At 41.0% G+C, this 25,195-nt stretch overlaps 1 protein-coding gene across 37 annotated transcripts in view; it reads right to left on the bottom strand.

Annotated features, from left to right (window-relative positions):
* Positions 1-25,195, bottom strand: part of LOC149305615 (regulating synaptic membrane exocytosis protein 2) — a 271,086-nt gene that overhangs the window by 115,839 nt on the left and 130,052 nt on the right. For 27 of the 37 annotated variants that reach the window (XM_089477182.1, XM_089477194.1, XM_089477190.1 and 24 more), the window contains 2 exons: positions 3,593-3,660; positions 1,061-1,180 (listed from right to left, as the gene is read on the bottom strand). In XM_089477182.1, the coding sequence (XP_089333308.1) occupies positions 1,061-1,180; positions 3,593-3,660 (188 nt within the window). Of the gene's footprint in view, positions 1-1,060; positions 1,181-3,228; positions 3,438-3,592; positions 3,661-25,195 lie in introns of all 37 variants that reach the window. The other 10 variants (XM_089477180.1, XM_089477191.1, XM_089477188.1 and 7 more) reach the window with 1 other exon arrangement.

Genomic DNA, 25,195 nt, shown 5'->3' with positions numbered 1-25,195 from the left:
TTATTTAACTGTGTGATATATTATGATCCACAGTAACATTGTGCTACTAAATATCCATATAACTATTCAGTGTATAACCTGATGATGAGGTTTATTTATTAAAGGGAAAGTTTACAGGAGAGTTTGGTTTCAACTCTCCACATTCATAACAAGGGCCAACAAAAGCAGGTTTCTCCAGCGTGAAGGTCTGGGCCCTGTATAATGTATAATTTAGCATGGAATGAGAATTTCACTGATTTAACAATACATTTTATGGGGCCAGGAAATCTTTTCTTGCAGCAGAAGCTCAACGGAGTTGGCCCTTCATAATGTATTGGGAAGTCAAGGAGCTGAAACACAACTCTCCTGTCAGCTTTCCCATCATACCAATACATCAAGTCTTTGTATCTCCAAAGTGTCCCTGCTCTTATGGGCAGGGTGTATACATTTTGGCCCATTGGGCGAGTCCAGCCACTTGCCCAGTAATATAGTGGTGATAAAACACATTTAAAAGACAGTAAGAAGTCAAAGGAATCCAATTTATATTCCTTTACCTTAGAAATACTTTGTGACAGCAGTTGCAGAGCACAATGATCAGTACAGCGAGGGCAGAGCGAGGGCCAGTGACAAGCATCTAACAGCCAAGTACCCGATCCAAAGAGCCCCGACGCATATAATGCCAGCCACCAGCTACAAACAGAAAGTGCCCCTCTTGGGTTTTGAGCATTCACGATTGAATTGTCCTAATCTAGCTCTGTCCCAGAGAGTTGGTAGAGAATTTATTTTGATAAGTATTCCTCTTGGCATGTTGTTCCTGGAGGCTTTCGTATATAGAGCTTATATTTTAAATCCAATTTTAAACTTCTGAGCAGAAAATACTGGAACATGAGGCTAAAGGATTCCGAGTTTGCAATTTGGGATAATTGGCAAGGCCATGTACCTTCTGCGAGACAGACCCACGTACTGCAAGGAAATTGGTGATTAATGGCTTCAGTGCAGTTCCTGTCATTTGCTTAGCGGCCGTCAAACAAATCCGGAGGGGAGGAAAAGCGGGTTAAGAAAAAACCTAGTTGACACTCACCTTAAGTCCAAGCATTGCTCCCGAATCTCGAGGAACACTCCCGTCTTTCAGCCGCTTATTCAACAAAATGCGGCCGATTAGGCGTTCTCCATCTTTGGACGGCTGCCAGGTAACGGGGTGCTGCATCGGTGATATAAAGAAATTACATGAGGCCTCGTTCTCTTGAAAACAAAAACCGAAAGAGCAGCAAGGATCGTGTAAAGACTGCGCTGTAGAGAATCTGATATTCAGTGATGATATTAACTGTGACCGAGTGTCACAACGCAATGGCGTGTTCTTTTTGCCGTCAGTACATTTAGGGACATATGATTATTATGAGTAAAAATTTAAAAAAAATATTGTCGCCATACATATGGCTTTTAGACTATTAAACACAGCAGCAGCTGGATCTGCATGTTGTGATGCTCTATGTTTTATATATTTATTTACATATATTATATTTGTGAAGCGCGCAGTGTTCTTTAAAGGACCCTCGCATTAGCTGTTTTTTTATTGGAGCGAAGCAGAAATGAAGAGCTTTGATCAAACGTCTATACACTGCTGTATAGAGAGCAGCGTAGGAAATATCACTCTGCCTTACCTGATCCTAGTTAGCGCTCGAGTTTCACTTCATTTACCAAGGGTTTGGGGTCTTATAGTCAAATTATAACTATAACAATCCAAATTTGTCCATCTGACAAAGACTTTCCCACTAACCCTGATTTTCTTTTGCTAAATAAGTGGGAGTAATTTATGAATTCTAAGATTGTCTAACTACTATCGTTGGGTATTCTTACCTTTATTAATATCTTACGCTTTGGCTCAGACAGGAGCTGTCCAGTGCTGAAGTTCTCAAATCCTTTGCCAATGGCCTATTATCTGTCCGCAAACTACATAATCTGTATTATTTCATCTTCGACTTGTCAGCCAGGACTTTTGTTATTTATCCAAACCAGAAACCACTATCCCCCCCCCCCCCCAAATACACCGTTATTGTAATCTCTCCTTGCTATACCATACGCTGCGTGTGTTCCTCTTTAACTAGCGATATTGGTCTAAATGAGCCCGGAAACAGTAGACATCCCTGTTGTTTTTGGACTGAAATTAAGATGAGCCAGGTGTTTGGATTCCCGTCATAAGATAAAGGACTGGAGTCACACAGCCCCTGATTCACTCGAATGGCATAAAGTTTTTGTGAGTTTTACAGACTAGATGCCAGAATGAGAAGCTTTTCTAGCTATTTAGGACAAATCTGAGAACCTCTCCTAATATTTCCTTTCGCTGCTCAATTCTAAACTCCAAAACATAAGAAATCTACACACCAAAAATATCAACCCTTAAAGTACAGGGTCATTTTTCATGATATTGGGGGGAAAAAAATATCTATTGCAGAGACGTCTTGCAAATCAAAGAGTTAATGTTGTTTACTGAGGGGTTAATTATTTTTGGCATCCATATACAATAACATCAAATATTAAATTCTGTACAATCGCAGCTGCTTCATTAGTGCAACGTTTGACATATTCCATGCGCCATGCAGATACTACACAGAGCAAACGCAGAAGACAGACAGACAGACAACACGGCTCCCACATCACTGAAAGCAAATAAAGAAAGACATTAACCCGCAAACTATGACAAATGGCACAAAAAAATGTCATGGCAACAAATGAAAAAGGACAAACATGACATGAAAGTGAAAGGGAAAAAAGAAAAACAACTTTTCTGTGCAAACAGACCCAAATTTGTTTTTCTTACCCGTTAACCCCTTAAAGTGGGATCACAGCTAAAGGTTTGCCAATTGAGCTGCACCCTCCATGGATATAAAACTTTGTGAAGGAAGAAGATACCGAATACTATAAAATTAGAAAAAAGGACATTTCTGTGCCTGGCGATTTCCGGGATTGTTCAGTACAAGGAGGAGGTGTTTTTTTTTTTTCTTGTTTTGTTTTTCTTTTCTACACCTTGGAGCTCATTTAAAGACAGCAGATGCAGCATGATGCAGCTACCGGATGCCCAATAGTGCCAAAAATCTGGTGATTGTTGGCAATGTTGGCGATCGACGATGCCGTCACACCCAGATCTTCAAATAAGCCTCCTGTCGGTAATGTTCTAATTAAATGAGTGACAGAGAGTAAACGCAGACCAAATGAGCAGATTCAAACGCAGGCTTTTCACAGTTTCAGTACCTTCTCGCTATGGCTATGCTCCTCGTTTAGGGTGGTGCTACTACACGTGTCTACCCCAGAGTCTTTAATCTGGGGCTCAGACCATTCCAAATCCTCTTCCAATGAGTGGCCTCCATAGCACAACATTTTCTTTTGTCTTTCAGACAAGGTGTTAGAATCCGACATAACTGACTGCTCACTAGTTTTTCTTTTTCCCCTTTGACTGTCCCCTACAAGTGTGGGATAAAAAAAAAAGGATATATATATATGTATATATATATAAAAAGGGGGGGAAAAAAAGAAAGACATGCATAGGTGTAACTAAAAACAAAGGAAGGTGTGAAATGATAAAGGAAATCGGATGTTAAGGCCCCAAATGTCTCACCAAAGACATTGGGGACGCCTCGCTGCTGTGCCAAGACGTGTGCTCCAACCAGTTGTAATCCATGTCACCTAGAAGGACCGGCAGATAAGACGGAGCGTAAAGGAAAGGTGAGAAGAAAGAACAGACATTTAAGATAGTCAGTGTTTAATCGTTTCCAGTCTGCGGAGTCTCCATAGCTTCTTGTGTTACCTGGAATTTTGCAAACTTTTTTTTTTTCTGGTTTGAGACAAATTAACTTAATATAATCATATTTGGCTGTCAAGCAGCCACCAAAACAAAAGCTGCATATTATCGTGTTCAACCAACCGACATCGTGTCCCTCAACCACCTGAGGTCTTCATAAGAGTTACATTCCAAAAAAGAAACACCGTATATATATCAATGATGAATTTGTAAAAGAATTGCAAAATACATTCATTTTGGAAAAAAAAATTCTAAGCAGCTATTGAAGAATCACACTGATTAACGTATCAACATTGAAATTGCCCCCCGATATTGACACCTGAACCTCACAGCCAATTTACCCCTCAACGGCCAACAAATTGAAGAAAAGAAAACAAGGCAACTTCCGTCTTAATTGATGCGGAAAAATACATAACCAGTAAGAATGCCAAAAAAAACACTTTCTAACTCAAAAAGCAAATTCAATAGGTCACACACCTTTCATTCATGATACGTATATTTTCCTTCTTCGCTCGACGTAGTATTTCATTTATAATGGTGCTGTCACTACTTGAGCGCTAGAACGTAAAGCAATTAAAACCTGTTTCAAAAAGGCAGACTTTTTTTATGTGATCAGTTTTCCAATATCTTTTGATTTTATGAATGTCCACTGGGAATACAGCCAGGACCTGCATAGCTACTGCGTGCCACTTTCCAGAAACATGGCAACCAAAAGCGTCTTCGCCTGGCTGGAGCCTGCCAACATCTTCGAGATCATGGCGCATTTAATAGGCAGAAAAAGGACATGGCCTGAGCCAGAATGGGCCGATGTTCACGGTCCGACCGCATGAAATACATCAACAGCAAGTTGCAAATCAAGGGTCTGACACTTACAAGCCCTACATTGGCACTGAAAATAATGTTGGGAAATGTGGGTTTGCTAGACTGATGATGTTATCCTACTGTGATCATTATATGGGAGGAATCACATGCCCCTTTATACTGTAATTTCCTATGTGGTATACATGAGCAGGTGAATATTTTTGATATTTTATTGTTATGAGTGATGAGTGATAAACTTTCTCTAGGGAAAAATATATAGCTGCTAGTACCTAGTAATTAACAGTAATTACAGCGCTTACTGGGGTTCATACAGAAAACATACATATTCATTTATCATTTTTAAAAACAATGTATTGATTCTATGGAACACATCGTATTACAACGATTAATCATCCTGTAAATATTAGCAAATAATATATGTTTGATATTTTCTACACATTTTGGTTAGTACAGCGTGACAGTACTTGCTGGTGTTTTGTGATAAGTCAGAGACAAGTGCCTTCTGTCAATCGGCAGTGACTACTTTTCTTTATTAACACATCGTATGCCAACATATACTACACTACTACTTTTTTCAACATATACTACTACTACTGGTACTACTATTCTTCATCTGTGATGATGAAGCGTACATTAAGTCTGTCATTGGAATACATGGCTCATATTCCCAGAATATAGAGAACAAGACAAAAGTAACTACTTTCTTCTACTAACGCTGAGCTGCCTAACGAACTTCATAACCAAACAAAATCCATACTCTAATGAAAACCTAATAAAACAAATAGTCAGAGAACTTAACTCATCACAGTAACTTGAAGCGGATTTAGAACACTTACTGAGATGGGAGAAACCATTTTCTTTCCTATGTTATTGACATGCCTAACATCAACATTCTATAAAACCACATTGGCGCTAGATGCCTTTCTTCAATCTGGAGGCACTCTTTGGCCTCCTTTAGTGGCCCACTTTAGCCCAGGGGTACCTGCCACCTGTAACCTGCTCTGACCATCACAGATTTCTCCTTCATGCAGCACACCGGCATCAGGAGGGTAGAAGTCACTGAGCACAATGCTAGGCTCCAGCTTGCCAGTGGAGTACTTAAACCTCCCAGGGTGGCTATTGATGAGGTCCTAAGGGGCAGCTTCTATGAGCTTCCAAAGTAAGCCTGGAGCTTGCCCTGCGTTAAATACGGCACTCCATATCCAAGTGTTCTTCTTTAGGACAGTCCATCCAACAAATGCCTTTTTCCTAATGTCCTTTTTCTCAAATATATATTGTTCAGCTTCTAAATGCTTTATCTAATTACAAAAACAGTTATCAATGTTTCAACGTTTTGGTAAAGCTCTGCTCTCTGGCCGCACGCCAATCCCACATATTAAAACATCATTCAAAAATTTCCCTTTACTCCCCACTCTCCATCCAAACGTTACCAGAATTCCACGGATTTGTCCAGCTCTTAAGATGATTTGATTAACGTATGAAATAGCAGGTGGAGGTTCAGAGGGGGACTAGGGTTCCTGGTGCCCGGGTGTGGGATTTCATGTGCGTCTCCCAGTAGGTGAACCTGTACATGGACCACCCACCTCACCAGCCTTAGAGCACCTCAATAATGGGGGCCATTATTTTCTTTTGGTTTGACATACATAGTGCTAACAAAGCACTGCATTGTATCTAATGAATCCACCAACAGAATGGAATATCTTACCCTTTTACACTGTGGATTTTTTTACCAGTCTCTAAATTCTATATTTTCAATGTAAATATAATCTCTAATTGGCAGAAACATTTATTTCACTTGGGTGGGGGATTTGCAGAATTGTGCTGCTAACACGAAAGGTATTTTGCTCGGCTGGAGCTTGGAGCTGATCATTCTCTGTTCACTGGAGCTGACCTCATTCAGTCAACATTGCTAAAGTAGATAACATTTTACATTTCTTCAGAGCCAAAATTAAGATTTATTACAGGTTGAAAATAAAAATAGTTTATTCTAGACTTGTTAGGATCACTATGTTTAAAGAGGTTTCAAACAGCTAATTATAAAAGGTAAAACATGATCATTAGAATATTGACAAAGGGCAGACTGCCTTCTTTCCATAAAGAGGGTACTTTGCTTTAGAAAGAATGCCCCACTAAGAAAGAGCCTACTATTCTATACATGATTTCTGCCCCATGGCCTTCACTGATGGTCTTCAGTGTTCACGGTCAACCTTTCCTTCTTGTAATATCCTACTTTATCTTACATGTAGAGAAGGACCTTTTTATTGAATAAACATATCACAAAATGTTACCTATGGGCTGTCCAAACGTCATGGAGAGATATGGCCCAGCAAAATATACGTGTGCCGTGACTATGGTGGTAAGTAAAGACCCCGTGCCAGCAGCCGCCTGTGCACTCCGAGCCCCATGCCAAAACTTCTAAAGGGGTTAAAAAAGTGGTTTGTCTCCACTCTGTGGGACCTTCCAGAATGCATCTTTTAGAAGGGTCTTTTTTAAAAGAGGCAACTTTATTTAACTTAAAGGGACAATTCACCCATCATATGCACTTGAACCACATGCCACCTGACTTTACATGGTGCCCCCTTGCAAATGCATGAGAGATTCTGCAAAATCCGCCATATGCATTTGCACCTCTCTCCACCTCCATGTTACTTGCCATGCAGGAGATATGTTTGGCCGAACGCATCTCCCGACACGTGATACGCTTACCACCAGTCAGCTCTAGCTGGCTCGGCGAGGCGGGTATAATGAGACCCCCGTGCACATGTACGACCGGAGCTTTCCTGGCTCCCGCAGTCATACATCTGAATTAGTTTATCACGCCAGCATTACGCAATCCGACCTTAGCAAGAAAGGGACTTATTATTAGACCTGGCTATATACAATCGTATAATAGGAGTCACTTGGTACTGAACAGCACACCCTGTGCTTAGATCAGGCTCACCAAGAACAGAATGTTAAAAGAAATCATCGAATGGTCCACGGGAAGTAAAATATGATCAGCAACTCCTCTGTAATTGGGCTTCACAAATGTCAACCTTTCCCAAATCAGCTTTATGAGCTATATGGTCAAAAAATAAAAACCCTCATCTTTCCCTAAATAATTCCGGTTACGAGTAAATGCCAGAAAGTAGACTCTTAGGATCATTAATCCCCCATCATAGCAGAATTCACCTAGAAAAGTACAGTCCACATGCTGAATCAGGAAGCTTGGGCGGCGAAAGGAAAAGTTCACAGCTATAGGACTTTCCATCACTTTGACACCTCGATAAAAACCTGTGTAAATTAGTAATTGGATCATTAATAAAAAAAGAACAGTTTTAGTAAATTCCATTTAACTCAAAAGGGATATGTTTGGTATTTTGTGTTATTGGAACTTTCATTGATTGCAAATGCAACGCTCGTACAGAACATTCAATAAAAATTTAGCACTCGTTACTAAAAAAAAAAAAGCAGCAGAAAATACAGTACGATCAGCTAACGGAAGAGATTTTTTTTATATATTTTTATTTTAACTGTTTAAACTCCAGTAGGCTGAACACATATTAGAAAATTTGATGGTATTACTAGATGGTAAAGGCTGGAAAAAATGAATTTTTTTTTTTTTTAAATCCAGTGTTTTTTGGGTTCCCAAAGCCATTTTTTCTGGAAAAATTGAAAAACGTGTGGAGTGTGGAATATGTTCTTTTACAATGATAAATAATAAGTTTTTGACATGGTATTCAAACTATATAACATGAAGAACTTCATGAAAGACTTCTGAGTATGTAAATTAGCAAATCATTGCCATCAAATCATTAACACTAAAATCAAGTCCTCTCACCTGAAGACACGCAAATCCTGGAATACAAATAGATAAATACTATTAAATCTAAATACATGTAAATGCTGAAAATGCAATTCTCAAGAAAGGGCAATATGCTCTTGTCAAAAAAAATGTAGGTTCTCTTTCTAACATTTATCTTAAGGATTCCTGTTAACGTTCTCCTCATCCCAGTGTAATGTCCACCTAGACTCTGCCCAGTGAATTGGGTTTTCTTTTCCTCCTCTCAGTATCATCCCGTTGTCATGTATAGTTGAAATTTTCTTAACATATACAGATTCCATGTGTTCTAGAACCACCTCTGACTTCTACTACATGGTTTTCCTACTGCTGACTCAAACATGTTCCATTCTTAAACACAGGTGATCCCTTCACATGTAACCTTGGCAAGGCTTCCCTTAAAGCTGGGTTGAGAATATTGGATTATAACAGCTCATCGTGTACAAACTGCAGGCCAGCTCTGCCGTGTAAGTCTCACAGTCTCACAGTCAAACATAAGGTATGGTGATATCATTACACCAGCCGGGGCCAGCGAGTGGAAATGATGCAGTCCTAATGGATTCTCAGTGTTCCATGTACAAACGAGCGCTACATTTGATTAGTATTTAGTTTGCTTGCATGCATTTAGTATTGACAAAGATCAACCTAACCAATATTTGTGAAGTCCACTAGGTTTCACAAATGAATTACTTTAATTCGCCTACTCTGACACCTAGTCCACCAACTTCATGCAAACACAACTAATGCACCATGCCTAACCTTCTAAAAGTCCCATTTATGAAAAACCACATAAACAAATTTAGACATGGTTGATCATCACAGCTCCTCCATGTATTCGTCAAATATGGCAACCCCTTCTCTCGAGAAACAAAACCCTTAATCATTAATTAACGTCCTTATGCAACTCTCCACAATAATTCTGCTTTGATGCGTATTTTTCATCACAAACGGTGACTTGATGGTCAGGGTGCAATGAAAAGGACGGTTTCCAAATTGCCGATGTCTACCAATGTCTCTCAGTATTCTAATACAAGTCGAAACTATGTCACCAATTTGATATAATGTAATAAGTCCAATATCAGTGCATTTTATTGATTAAAGGAGGGGTTGCACTTGATGGGAAGTTCATGTGCGTAGAGATTCGTGATTTTTGTGTTTGCTCTGGGAACGCACGGCTTTAAGATCAGCATGGAAGGATCGTAGCTAGGGTAGGGTAGGGGTTCAAATCATGTCCAGATGGGACACAAGCAAGTGTTAATCTTCCACAGAGCATCAGGTTCCATGGCGGCTGGCATCGGTTCCCCGACGAGACCAGCTTCTCTCCAGCAGCATGGGGTAGCTCCTACATGGGAATTAAGATCAATGGGCTGAAGGGGTCTTCTGCTGGACAGCTGCCTCCTCCTGATCCGATAGTAGGTATGCGTGTATGTGAAGTTAGTTATCCCTTAAAGGGACAGACAATTAGCTTTATTCATTCCTGGCATCCTTTTCACATTTGCTCAGTTGTTGTGCTCTACCCAGTATTGCAGCTCAGCATCTTGGAACCTGCTCCCTCAGGCTTTATTCTTAGTGCCTGCACCCATTGCTCCCTGACCTCCTCCAGTCTCTGGCTACGGTGACCTTGGCTTTGACCCTCGCTAGTCTGAGACTACATTCCTATCATAAAAACTAGGACACTTGGGCTATATGAGATATGCATTCATTTATAAACTCTTTCTGCTGCTTCTCTACACATTATTGGGACTTTTAGGATTGTAGCACACTATGATACCCTCAAAGGATTCTGAGCTCCCAGAAAAGAGGGACACCAGAGAGGACGACAGGGCAGAGGTATTAAGGACCCAAAGGGGAGTTGTACCTCCTAAAATTGGACACTTGGGAGGAATGTTGTTTGTCTGAATACGGCAGAAGACACCGTGATAAGAGTTTTCTCCAGCCCCTTCTAATATGTTGATGTTGCTAAACACATTAATAATTAAAACAACAGTTGTTTGAGAAATAGAAGCCAACTTTGATGACTATCCTGGAATAATAAGAGATATGTAGGTCAATTAAATGCACAAAGATTTTTTGAAATTCTAAGAAACATGATCGGTGTCACCATGTTTTTTTTCTGCAATTTCAAATGTTTATCGGTGGAGAAAAAAATCCTATAATTCAGCTGCTTACCCTGCAGAGCTTTGCATTTTTTAAAGAACTGCATGATTCTTGGCATCTAGCGGGAGAATCCCCTGTGTAGGGGAGACGTGCCAAGACACCATTTACAATGCTTCCATGACAAGCTAAAGCTTTATTTCACCCAAATATTTAGCCTAATACAGTACTGTATCTATATATACGACATCGAAACCAAGGAAACTCGGCTTCTGATGGCCAAATGCTGCAGTGTCAGGAAAAAAGCTTTGCGGAGGAAATTACCTCGCTCTCCTCCGCCGTTTCACTTAGAACGTTGTTAGCACTTCAGCCATCATTTGCACTTAAACGCTTAGTGCCCACAGGTTTCCTGGTTCCTGTTTTAAAGCCCTGGATCTAACACTTTTGTGAAATATATGCTATTTTCAGGGGGTCTACCAAGGACCCCGTGTGTATGCACACAACAGGCTTCTATTCATTTTTGTGGCACCGCTTTCCTGCCACCTGGTCGGCTGATTCAAGCACCCAAAAGAGGACAAAAACTCAGATCATGGAGGAGTGCGGTGCACTGCATCTCCCGGGCTGCAACTTCTCCTGAAGACGTTTTCTTTTTATTATTCCTACTGGTAAAGAGTACATAGTACAGTTCTCACAAAATACTTTAATAAGCATTATTTATTTGTGAGGCTGTATGAGACATTAAAGGGGGAAATAAGGATGATGGATGGAAAAACACGTATTATTTATTAAGCCTAAAATATAGCACACCAAGCCCACCTTTAGAAGGAGAAGCCCACCTATATGCCTCTTTTCTGATCCTACATCCTTTCTATTTGCTCGGATAATTTGGTGGGAGGACACAGCTCTACAAAACATGCTTGACTCTAAAGAGGTCAAGAAGGCGCAATGGGTACGTCTTTCCTCCTTAATAAAAAAGGTCAACATATCTTATATTCAACCGACTAACTTCCCTAGTACAAAAAAGCCGGGGGTTAATGTTACATAGTAAACAGAGGCAAATCCCCAAAGAAACCCCCAGCCAGCTTCATTGATTTATACTGCATTTCTACCATAAATTTTTATTATGTTTGCTGTCCGAATTAGTTCTGCCTCCCACCGCAAGCAAGATCTACAGCTCTCCTTAAAGCAGGGGGGCACAAGCACATATTTGGGTGTAGCTGCTACGTTTTATCAATATTGGGGCAAAATTAAATATATACCTGATATCTGAATTCCCATTATTACTTCTGTGTAGGTTGAAAATGATTTTCTTTTTCCTCTATACCCCAAGATCTACATCCATGATCCTTTAAAAGCTGCTAAAAAAAATGTCTAGGTTGTGCAGCATAGATCAATGATCCGACCATTACCGATCACATTAAAAACGAAAATGTTGGATAAAGAGATTAGTAAAAAGGAAAATTAATAATAATTGTTTGTCCCTGATGGACTTTTTTTCCTGTAAAAAAGTGATATTTACGCCATGTTCTACTGTTATAAGTGTGATGCCGTAGATTTTCACGCAGTAAGATCCTATGTGAAACGAGGTCATTCGGGATATACGTTGCCTATTATTCCCGCGTAGTCGCTATTACCATTTAAATATATGCAGAATAAAGGCCCTGAGATTCTTTGACTGAACAGATAACTGTGCTTGAAGGGCTTTCTTTATAGTGTATCCATCACCATCAAGAGCAGAAATCTCAGCAGTACACTCAAGATAAATGAGGTGACAAAAGAAAAAAAAATGAAGTGGCAGATCAAGTTGAAAGCGTAAAGCCCTTCCTTAATACTTTATTTTCCATTCGCTTGGAAAAAATCCCCAAACCACTCAGGAAAAAAAAAAAAAAATGAAATAGAAACAAGCCACAAATGCGAAACATGCCCAGAAATGAGACCCTGGAAGTGACTGTATGAAATAGCCCAATTAAACAAAGCGATGTAGCAATTTCACTTAAAATCTGCCCATAAAATGTATCTGGATCGCAGGTGCCAGTCTGACACATCTGTAACGATATGTGGCAGATCTATAGCGCTTTCACGCAGATTCTACCACCGGGAATAAATCTCGCAAGACGAATAACCCGTATTAATTTGGGCTTGGCGTTATTTTAAACTAGCGGCGCTGACATTTTTCTTTCTGGACCAATACCCTGTTCCCCTTAGACTTCCTTTCGGCATCTTGCGCAATCACAGATCACAGCGACCGTTTATAAATCACCGCGATGCTGTACCACGCGGCTCCATTTATTAGGCGTTGTAGAGCAGGGTACATCGCTTTGGGATGTGTGATCATACAGCAATCCATCATGCCCGGTCATTCTTCTGCAGTGTCATATGTCACCATATACCCCAAGCGGGAATATTTTCATCCATAGTGTCCAGCTCACACAATTTGGGGAATAAAAGAGCAGTAAATATTATTTAACTAAGCTGGTTTATTTTGCATTTAATTATTACTGTTTTTGTTAACCTTCAACCACTTTGAGAATGCAGTATTACGTCACTGATTTATTTCAATGGCAGCCAAGTGGTCTGCGCCCCGCTTTTATTAAAGGTCTCTGTGGGCGGAGTTAAAGACAGAGAAATGTCTGCACTCATTCGTATGCCGTGCAATATACCGGAGTGCATCAATAATGGACACAACGTGCATTTAAACTAAACAAATGAACGCCCTTCATACTAACAACACACACATTGCTTGTACAACGCATGAACAAAAACACGATTCTGAACCTGTGCTTTGTGAAGTCATGTGATTAGATATTGGTGGAGGCAGATGAACCAGAGGAATTACAGGCGGATCCGACTACATTAGCTATAGTTTTCCAAATCTACATAGTTTACATATAATATTACATGCGCGCTTTAATATACATGTAATTTGCCTCAATGTCCTCATTAAACTCAACTAAAATGAGCAGGACTGTGTCAGATTAATGGCGTTATTCCATAATGTTGTCTTGGCATCCAATGAGTGATATCATGTGCGTCTTTTGAAGTCCTGATGATGCTCTGGACTGTAGAGAATATTTTCAAAGCCACTGGGGAAATAAATAATCCGTTGTCCTAGCTGTCAGTCATCCGTGTATACTATAGTATACACACAGACTCTGCTTCATCCATATTGTATAAGGTGCGTTTGAGGTTAACGGCTGCAGTAATGGGCATGGGTGATGTGGCCAATAGAGAATAATTGCTACCTATGTGTGTTAGTCTAGGGAAAAAAACAGTGGAGGCCACTTAAAAAACCAAGACCCACAATGACATTTTCTATAAATGTCTGCACTGCAGCAAACCTCATAACCATAAAATTTTATAAATTACACATTACAGAAAATAGTTTATTTTATTATTTATAATATAGGTTGGTTCATGTTTTCTCGATACACACGGACGGTATAGTAGTGATTAATATGCATATATTATATATTTATCTGCTTGTAAGTATAGACTGCAGTAAGACCTAGAAGCGTAGAACCCTGCTCCTATCTTGAAGCACCGACCGAAGTGCAGAAGATTAGGAAGGATAATTTGCATATATTTAGGATAAATGACGCCCCATGTATTAGGCAAAACTTGTTTTAGTGTACATAATGCCATATACAAACTCCCAGCATCCTAAATTAATATTATATGCAATATTTCACAGTGTCTAGATATGTCAATGTTAGAAGTGAATACCCTCATCTGCACTAAGGTTGGTGCATCTAGCAGGGGAGCACAATTAAAGTATTCGTTCTGCTCGCACGATGGCTGGGCAGCCAGTGTGGACCTGAGCCTACGCCTGCTTAACCCTGGTGATACAGAGGGTGTACAGATTCCAAAAGCGAACTGGATCCTGCTGATGGGCCTTGCATTTGTCCTTCTAAAATCTGTGTCTTGATAGTGAGGAGCTATGTTTGGACCTTTGCTGTACACCTTTGTGTGGGATTCTGGAGGACCTGCCTATCATATGGTGTACAAGGAGGGAGGGCAGACCTGCCTAAGAGGGAAGGAGGACTTGGCAGATGTGTCCTGAAGAGAGGGAGGGGTTGCTGGACAGTGTTGTGTGTGGGGTCTAGTGGACAGTGTTGTGTGTGGGGTCTAGTGGACAGTGTTGTGTGTGGGGTCTAGTGGACAGCGTTGTGTGTGGGGTCTTGTGAGAGAGGGTAAAAGATGGACAGTGAAATTGGCACAATGGAGAGAGAGATTTGCAGATGTGTGCAGGGAGGGAAGACTTGTATGTGGTGAGTAGGGAGAGAAGGGATGATGGACAGTGTTCTGTGTGGGGGTAGTGGCTACTGGATAGAAGGAATGAGAGAAAGAGAAGAAGAAAGAATGGGAGAGACGTGAGAAAGAAAAGAGAAAAAAAGTCACATGCAGATGGATAAAGCAGTTTTGTAAAATTAGAGAATTCCAAACTCTCTGTAAGAAATCACACATCCCCGGCAGCCCCCGGCCCGCGCTCTGACATTTGTGTCTCGTTCTGCGCGTGTTACCTAGGAGTTGGTAATCCATTGTGTTACGCAACCGCCTCATCACATTGCTTTTCAAGCAATTATACCGATTTCCCAGAGCGAACGCAGCGACACTCAGCGCAAAATAACTGCAGTGTTCTGCTGACCCTGGTTTAAAATGTGAACGGCATGATTTTACGGTCCTGAGCCTCCTGCGCTTTATACATTTCTAAACATACTCTATGCTACACAAGTCAAACCCACTGTGACGCCCGTAAAGGGTTAATGTGTAAGATAGCCGAGCGTCCTTTTTAAATCCTTTTCTCCCCTTTGCAAATCCACGAAGCTACTCGGCAGACTCCCAGCCCGACGCACATTTCACCAGCTTAAGAGTCGGCTATTTCTGCAAAAGTATTACGCATCATGTGAGAAACGCGTTATAGCAGCTGGGATGCAAAGTGTTAATGCAGGATTAATGTATCTCGGTAATTAATGGAATGAGTCATTAGAGTAATGTATGCAACACCCTACTTTTTCAAATCAAAGAGAACCTTAAGGGACTTCATTATTTCTCCTCTAAGAGTTGGCCTTATTGTAACAAATGCTGCTCAATGACATTTAAAATGTCTTGAAGCCGCCTAACAAGGAAACGAAGCAAACGTGCCCCCCCACTCTGTACATTCAAAAATAATGCACTTTTTTAACGCACTAGAAATGGTTCAGATCTTCTGAATGGTGGCTCCCATCCGTGTCCTTCTATAGGACCTAAAAGTCGCAATAATATTCATAGAAACCGCACCAAATGTGCTTATACATTAAATTGTGTAAATAAATACACATTTAGGAAACAACAAGCTTCAAAACATCCTCGGCCCTTGGTTCTGCATTGTACATAGGATAGCCACATGCCTATCCCGTGCATTTCCTTACTGCACGGACATCTACCACTTCTGCTGGAAGGCCACTGTACTTATCTACCACCATTGCTGCGAACACAAACTTCTTATATTGCATCTAATCCTCTGAGCCTCTAGTTTTAGACGGTGACCCTCCGTGATGATATTTTTCCCTCTTATACTTCCTTGAATATCTTTAGGTATTTAACCCTTTATACATGAGCCGAAACTGCAAAGCATACAAATAGTTTTTGATAAATATGTCTTGCTTGATGTTCTGTAAAATATAAGTACAACAGGTTTTTATTTATTTCTACACTTTATTTACAGGTAGTAGTAAGGTAGGTGTTTTAATCCTACGCTTTAGGAAGGGACTAGTGTAGAAATCTTAGCGGTTTGATATATTCCTGATGATATCACATAGCTGACCACACCCCATTCACCTGCTGACATCACATAGCTGACCACACCCCATAGCTGACCACACCCCATTCACCTGCTGACATCACATAGCTGACCACACCCCATTCATACCCGTGGAGTATCCGTTGATAGAAGTAAGTGAGAGACTGAGAGGAATATCCAGCGCATGGCACTGCTGCATGAAACAATGTCATTTCACGCTGTGTTAGTCCGAGGCTATGATTCATCACGCAGTAAATTACTGTATACATTTAGATGAAACGTCTCCACACAAACAGCACGGCCTAGACTGATAACTCATTTTGGAAGCAGTCCCTGGATCTTGCATGGTGGCCAATGGAAGAGTTGTCACTGGCATACATTGTGGGGCAACTCCTTCAGCCTGAAAGAAGGTTGTCCTCCGAGGCAATGGCGGCGCTCTAATGCAAAACGTTGATATGCTCCATCCTGGTAATAATTCCAAAAGCACAATCAGCTTTGTTGTGTGGAACTGTTTGTTTATTGTATATTTCTGGAATAACACACCGATAAATGAGAGATTGGAAGTTGTGGTGAAGAACGTGACGTTTTTCACCTTCACCCTATTGTTTTCCCAATGAAGTACGCCGCTCTGCTTCCGGCAATGAACAGATGGATTATGTTTCATAAATCCGACTATGCTTGGTGATTCTGACATCGTCATGCTCTACGTTGTTTGTATCCACGTTACTTAAAACCTGCAACGTTCATTTACAGCCTTTTTTACTCATAGCCACTGGATCCATCAGCTCTCACCACAAAAAGTTGGTAGATAAGTTAGAAACCGAGAACCTGCCGGCAGATTAGACCCATTCGGTCCTTCTAGACTGCCCAAATTATGCCAACAATCACTTTAAACTGTGTCTGACTAGTGTACAATTAAAATGCAATCCTTCAATCACCAAATTCTTGCTAATGTTATTGTTTTGTGGGGGGTGTTAGGTCTTGGCTGAGCTATAACTACAAGAGAAATAATGATTAGGACAGACATATTAAGATAAAAAAACAGCATTTCTAATCCATGTCTGACATAAAAGACTAAAGATTCTGTAAAAATATTTGCCTAATGGGACATTTGCATTGCCGGCTACGGAAGGAGTTCCAGTCAATGTATTGGGCTTATTACCCATTTGGAGTGCTGGCGAACATAGATCACTTGGTGGCAAGCGGCCAGAATAAAATGTTTTGAAGAAGTCATTCAAGTCAGAGAACAATCACTTTACTGGTCAAGTGCAACCAAACATACAATCTGAGCAGTGAATTCCCCAATCTGCATTTTTATCAGATCGAGACAATGAATGAGAGCTGCATTGTGGAACATTCACACACAGGGTGATTTCCTATGATGCCTTCTCACATATAATGTGGAGCGCATAAATAGTGCCAATCACACCACTCCATCTCCTAATGTTATTTTAATATAGCTGGCTGCATCATTTATCTAGAATGTTAAAACTTTACCATGAATGCATTTGCCAGAATATATAGCACCATCATATTCCACAGAGATGTACAATGTGTTATTATTATTGATACATATAGTGCCATCATATTCCAAAGAGCTGCACAATGTGTATTATTATTAATAAATATAGCACCATCATATGCCACAGCGATGTACAATGAGTTATTTTGGATAAATATAGCACCATCATATTCTGCAGTGCTGTACAATGTGTGTAATTATTATTAAATAAAAACTCCCTTATTCTTAAAGATTTTAAAAATAAAGTAAACATTTTAAGGTTTCCACTAATTTTTATAGAAAAATTAAAACAGCAACTGTAAAATCTGCACAAATGCAGGCATTTTGGTATTTTTGTCAATGTACATTTTTGACAATTGCCAACATATAAACATGTAACTTTGTAATGCGTTACAGATCAAGATTGGATTATTTACAGATTGTTTTTGTTTTTTGTTTTTTTAAAAAAGCTCCATATTGTCAGTTTTCTACTTGAACTTTGTACTCTTCTTCTGTGATTACTCTGAATTATTAATAACCGTTTTAATAAACAGTGGATATCAGCTGTTACCAAACCTAAGCTCTGTTTGTGCTTCAAGTGAAATACATAAAATAAGAAATAAATAGCAATAATAAACTGAAATCTATACAAGAAACAAAATTCTTGGTTATTTATTGTCACAGCAAACTGGCAGCGCAGTACCCTAATTGTTCCATGGCCTGGTCAGTGAATTGTGACATCACAGGCGTCTATGACATCACAGGGTTCTGTGACATCCCAGAGGGTGTGCCTATAAAGATGCAAGCCGCTCCCTCTTTCCCTTTGGTGCAGTTGGGCGCTCGACACTTCAAGGTGCTATTCCATAGCTAACTTAAAGTGTTCTTACCAACTATTTCAAACCATTATGGAGAAGAAAAGCAAACCGAACTCTGCGTAGGATTGCTGTCTCTTTTCTGGATTTAGGTGGGGTTTAAAGAGATGCTGTCCCAGAAAGCTGAGAACATTTTGCTAAAGTGTAAGATCAGCTTTCATAAACACTATAAGAGGGAGTAAGAGGAGAGATAAAAACTCGGAGAACTTGGCAAGTAGAGTGGTGGTAGAGGTGGAAGAAAATTGCAGTACAGACAAATGTAGGGATAAAGAGAGGAGAAGCGGTACTGCTAATGAAAGTGGTGATGGCCATAATCTGGACCAGCAGGGGGATCAAAAAGCACTTGAACCCCCGGATCAACAAATGCAGAGCATGGGAGAGGTTTCTATCAAAGGAAGCGGGAGCGAAGAGGAAAGTAGTGTGCCTGCTGAAAGACTTACCAGGCCTCTCCCCATGTCAGTCACTGGCTTAACCTTCCATTCAGTGCTGGGAGAAGGTGGCTTTGGAAAGGTTGTGTTGGCTTCTGTCCGTGCCAGGGAGTCCCCAGTAGCGCTTAAGATCATCCAGAAGAAAGCCATGAAACCTCTGAACATATTAAAAGAGAGGAGGATCCTGGAGGTGGCTCGGGACAGCCCATTCCTGTGCCATGGATACGCAGCCTTGCGCTGTACTTATTATGGAGTATATGCCTGGAGGGAGCTTTGCGTCATTTCTGAATAGGGTGGGCTCCTTCACTGAGACGGCAGCTGCCTTTTATTCTGCAGAAATGGTGTGTGGTGTCCAGTTCCTCCACTCCCGGGGAATATTACATCAGGACCTGAAGCCAGACAACATCTTGCTCGATAGAGAGGGCCATGTAAAGATCTGCGATTTTGGTCTTGCAGCAGAAAATGTTTTTGGAACCGCATGGATCACACAGCATTGCGGCACATTTATGTACATGGGCCCCGAAGTACTTCTCCTGAAAGCATAAGGTGCTGCCGTGGACTGGTGGTCCTTCGGGGTCGTGCTTTTCCACATGCTGAACGGAGCTTTGCCTTTCTATGCTGGCAATTGCTTGAGGACACAGTTACAACATATTGTGCTCGGCAGCCCTTGGTTTTGCAAAACGCTGAGGAAGAACGCAACGGACATCTTGAAGACGTCTCTTGAAGAAGAACCCTAAGCGTCGCCTTGGGATGAAAGGAAACAGACGACATCCGTTCTTTAAAAGCATCAAGTGGGAGGACATAGAAAGCAGACGTTTAACTCCCCCGTACCGGCCGAATTTACCGTATTTGCTTGATTATAAGACGAGGTTTTTTTCAGAGCAAATGCTCTGAAAAATACCCCTCATCTTCTAATCGGGGTCGTCTTATAATCAGACCTCAAATAGAGGTCTGACTATGAGACTAAAATCCAGATCCGCTGCAGGGGACCTGGATCCTTCTGTCTCCCCCCCCATTTAACACTCCCCCCCACCCCACATACACTTACCGGTGCTTCCAATTTCCTGCTGTATTGCCGGGGCAGCGGGTGTGGCTAGCAGCGGGGGTTGTCTGCGTCCATCGCGCAGACCTTCCCCGACTGTCAGAGATCAGAGTTCCCCGCACCGGTGACGGCACCGTCACCGGTGCGGGGAACTCTGATCTCTGACAGCCGGGGAAGGTCTGCGCGATGGACGCAGACAAACCCCCGCTGCCAAATCCACCTCCTTCCGGCTACAGCGAATCGCGTAGACGTCAATCCACTGCCCCGGCAATACAACAGGAAATTGGAAGCACCGGTAAGTGTGTGTGTGTGTGTGGGGGGGGGGGTTGTTAAATGGGGGCATAGGGCATTTCTGAAAGCAAAGTGCTCTGTGAAATGCCTTTTAACCCCCTTAATGCCACTCTGCCTCCAGAAATGCCTTATACCTCCCTATATGCCACTCTGCCCCATAATATGCCTTTTAGCCCCCTAAATGCCAGAGTGGCATATAGGGGTATAAGACATTTCTGGAGGCAGAGTGCTCTATACAATGCCTTTTAACCCCCTAAATGCCACTCTGCCTCCAGAAATGCCTTATACCTCCCTATATGCCACTCTGCCCCATAATATGCCTTTTAACCCCCTAAATGCCAGAGTGGCATATAGGGGTATAAGACATTTCTGGAGGCAGAGTGCTCTATACAATGCCTTTTAACCCCCTAAATGCCACTCTGCCTCCAGAAATGCCTTTTAACCCTCTATACGCCACTCTGCCTCCTGAAATGCCTTATACCTCCCTATATGCCACTCTGCCCCATAATATGCCTTTTAACCCCCATTTCTGGAGGCAGAGTGGCACATAGGGGGTTAAAAGGCATATCATGGGGCACAGTGGCATATAGAAGCTTAAAAGGCATATCATGGGCCACAGTGCCATATTGGAGTGGCAAGCATGGGGGCAGATGTGCGTAACTGGGGGGCAGGTTGGAAAATACAAGGAAATAAAAAAATATTTTTCTCGATCATAGCTTTTATTAAAAAATGTAATAGTTTACATGAATTAACATTTACTGGTAAAACTTTTTTCCTATAGGGTCGTCTTATAATCAGGCTTTTTCTTTTTTTCCTAAATTAATATTCAGATTTTTGGGGGTCGTCTTATAATCAGGGTCGTCTTATAATCGAGCAAATACGGTACTATCAAATCTCCACCGCTACCAACTCCTCAAGACGCCATTAATTCTGCAGAATCCAGAGGACATTTCCTCTTCATCCAGTAGAAACAGACTGGCTTTTCCTTTGTGACATCAGACTGGATGAATTGAAGGATGGACTATGCCCTGGCCGATAGTGATAGATAGTGACTCCCGATCCCTTGTTTCCAATGACACACAATAAATGAAGGAAACAAAACACACTTTTGGTTATTGTTATTCAATTGTTTATGACTCTGGATGTAATTTTCACCGGGAGCTGTGATCTCACAATACATTTTCTGCCTTTGTGACATCATACACAGTGATGTGTTCCATATACTCAAATATGTAGACAAGAACCTCCAGCATAAAGCTAAGAGTAAAAAATCTACTTTATGTACCTCGTAATTCCCATAATCCTCTGTGTGCTCATGGGATCAAACACCCAGAACGCCTCCCCCCCCCAAAAAAAGGTCAACACAAAACACAGCCTCAAAATAACGGCCTTTTTTAATTCAGAGGCCAGTCCTTTATAACGCCCAAAGTAACCCTTTCATTCCCAGCAACACAGCCACATCCTATGAGTTGTATTATGAAGAGACCTGTCGCTACAATAAGGATTTATTTACCTTTCAACATTATTATTAATGAGTTATATATGTTATTATTACCGGTAGTTTAACTAAGTATGTAAGTGTGTATGTGTGTGTGTTTAATTAAGCCTTTTAGCATGTGTTTGTGTGTACGTATGTTAATGTTACTGGTTAGCAAAAGAAGTGGTTAGCGGGAAAATCGGGAAAATGTATAGAGGGAATGCGGATAAATCCCTTCAAGAATTTGCATGGGTTAAAAAACACATGAAACTGTATACGAGGGCTGTAATGTCCCTTTAAAATCTCTCACATATGCCACCACTCTGTAATTAATATAATCAGGATTCACATGCGTTGTTTACAGGTTTGTTAAGATCTGTTTTTGTGCATCACAGTTTGCGGCTCTTCATCTCTCCTGATTTGCGATATGCAGTATATAGAATGTTTGGGGCTTAATAGCCACGGAGTAAGATGGGGTGAGGGCCAGGAAGCCGGCTGCCTTTTAACGGCGAGCCGATGTATCATCTGCTCTGCAGTGGTGCGGTCTCCGCTGTGCCCACGCTTCCGAGCTGAGTGGGCGGCCGGGTGGGGGAGGTGGAGCGGCTCCCAGATATACATCAATATAAAGTGAGATTTCGGTGTATAACAAAAGCTGCATTTCAGAGACTTGTGACTCTACGATGTAGTTAAAGCGACAGCACAACGCAATTGCATTTGTCGATTTTCTTTCTTATTCTTACACAGCGGGGACTCTGGGTCTGATTGGAGGCACCCAGCAAGAATTTGCCACCCACTCCCATCAGAGGGGTGCTTGGAGAGGTACAAACGTGCATCTTACTGTAAATTGGGGGAAACGATACCATCCCTTCCTCCCCTCGCCAAAGCGCATGCGTTCTGTTCTCGCCTCCAGCGGCCTAGCATGCCAGCAGACCTACTGAGACTCCGGAGGATGGAGAGCGCTGTGTGGAGAGTCTTACCATGGCCGCATGTTTTGAGAATTAATTGAAAGTTATCTACGAGCTTCATGAGTGAGGTCATAAAACATATGTAATATCATTAGAAAGCTACGTTTTATGTCATAAAGCTGTGCCAAATTTCATAAGGTGGTTATGTATGTTGCAAGGGGGTAGTGAATGTTCTGACCTTATAATTTTATAGCAAGCTATGCGTGATGTCATACGCTGGTTATCCGTGATGTCATTACGATCTGGGAACCTCCCAGGGTTGGCAGCCCGGAGCTCCCCCTTTCCACAAATGATTGCAAAACGTCAACCACACTTTTAAGAAACTTTGTGCAGATTAAGAGCCAACAATGTCTGATCACCGACGTGAAATAAACACTGAAAACCCAAATACGACATTTTATGCCTCCTTCAGGATCTTAACTCTGAAGAAAATGACAAGCAGACGAATGATCACATATTTCTTCTGCTATGTTAAGTAAGTCCTGGTGAGTCAGTCAATCAGAGCGTTCTCTTAGAGCAGCGGGAGGTATCTTCTTATTTTGTCAACACAAATGAATTTCCCTTATTAGCTAAAAACATGGCAACCGGGAGCAACATCAGTGAGCCCAATAAATATTCAGTCACACGCCAATTACACATTGCCCCATCACACACAGCGTCTTATACACAGCACCGCTAGGTCCACGCGTGTATATTTAACCCCTAGTCTGGCAACATACGTGTCATTTTTCAGCTGGAGAAGACCATAACCGTTAACCCTTTCCACGATAAAGCCGTCAATGCTTCATTAACCTCTCGGCACAGAAAGAATGCAATGTTATTTTTTTTTTTTCATCTAATTACCTACCTGAAAATGGTAAAACAGACAGTTGTCAGGATCGTTGACCAGTAACGTAATTTCAATAAATTTTAAATTAAATATTAACAGGAAAATATGACATTAGCGTAATGGGGCATGGCATTTTGGTCATAGTGTTTGCGTTAAAGAAAAACAATTATTGAACGCACCAAACACCAGCACTGAATCAGCAGAAAAACATCCCTGATATCATCCAATGATTGGACGAGCCGTGGCCCACCTGGTGATACGATAAAACATATTAAAAATAATAATTATAATTATTAATAGCATCTTAATGACTACAATAAATATTCGTTAGGTTTAGCTTTAGGGCAGGCATGGTAAGGCTGTGTTTTAATACGGCTTTTTATATGTGAAAACTAACGTGCTTTGATTTTTCAATAGTCTGGGGATATTACCCAAGCAAAGCCTTGTACTGAAAAATGTCCCGTGTTAGAGGGACTGGCTTACTTAAAAGAGAAAATTATTTCTTCTATACACTAAAACTCATAGCAAATGCATGAATCAAAATATATGATTTTGTAAATCCAAACGTAAAAGGTAAAAACCAGATACATGGGGAAAAAGGCTGCCGGCTTTATGATTGAGTTTCTAAATGTAGCACAAATAGTTATGTTATGCATTACTGTTATGTGCAGTTTACCTGTGTACAGCACTGCAGAATATGTTGGCGCTATATAAAACAATAATAATAATATGGAGCGACATGAAAAACACTTAAAAATGCACTGTATTGAATAACAGTGTTTAACTCCTTTAGGATGGTCAGGATCTTCGAGTCCTACAACCCGCTCTCTAGATATTACACAGTATAACAATTTATATATATATATATATATATATATATATACATACATATATAAATATACAGATGGAAACATATAATTAACCAGACATTAATCAGTCCTTGGTCTCATCTGAGATACAGGATAGCCATATGCCTATACTATGCATGCTTAAATCCCCACATTGTATTTGTCTCTACCACTTCTGCTAGGAGGCTGTTCCACTTATGTACCACCCTCTCAGTAAAGTCTTGGTGCTGCATAATCTGTACATTATTTTCATTGTAAACCCTGTTCAGGTGATTTGGTCCTTTAAAGGCATTCAAACCAAAGTTTTATGGCACGTTATCAAGTGAGCAACCGAGCAGGACGGATCCTGACAGGGGTTAATATTCTCAATTACTTACTGTGACTTTGACTTGTTTTCAATGTGTTGCTAAAAATGTACATTTTGACCAAGGGGTCTGTTTAAACATTCACAGTGTTCCCTTCGTAAATGCATGGGGGGATTCTGCAGACCCCTCTCATATGCATTTGTCCCATCCCCCATCCAGCTCTTTTGCGTGCATTCATTTCAATGGGAACACTTTCCTGCCACTGATTAGTTGCTTCAAGAATTGTCGGACCACAGAGGAGGAGGGCAGCTGCAGCATGCAAGTGCTTTATTTTTTTGTTTTGAAGA

This window comes from Sceloporus occidentalis, unplaced genomic scaffold (genome assembly GCF_023333645.1).
Source record: "Sceloporus occidentalis isolate IW3139 unplaced genomic scaffold, rSceOcc1.0.p SCAF_11, whole genome shotgun sequence".
NCBI classification, from domain to species: Eukaryota; Metazoa; Chordata; class Lepidosauria; order Squamata; family Phrynosomatidae; genus Sceloporus; species Sceloporus occidentalis.
The sequence above is the reverse complement of the archived record's forward strand: the minus strand, read 5'-3'. Positions and strand labels throughout refer to the sequence as shown.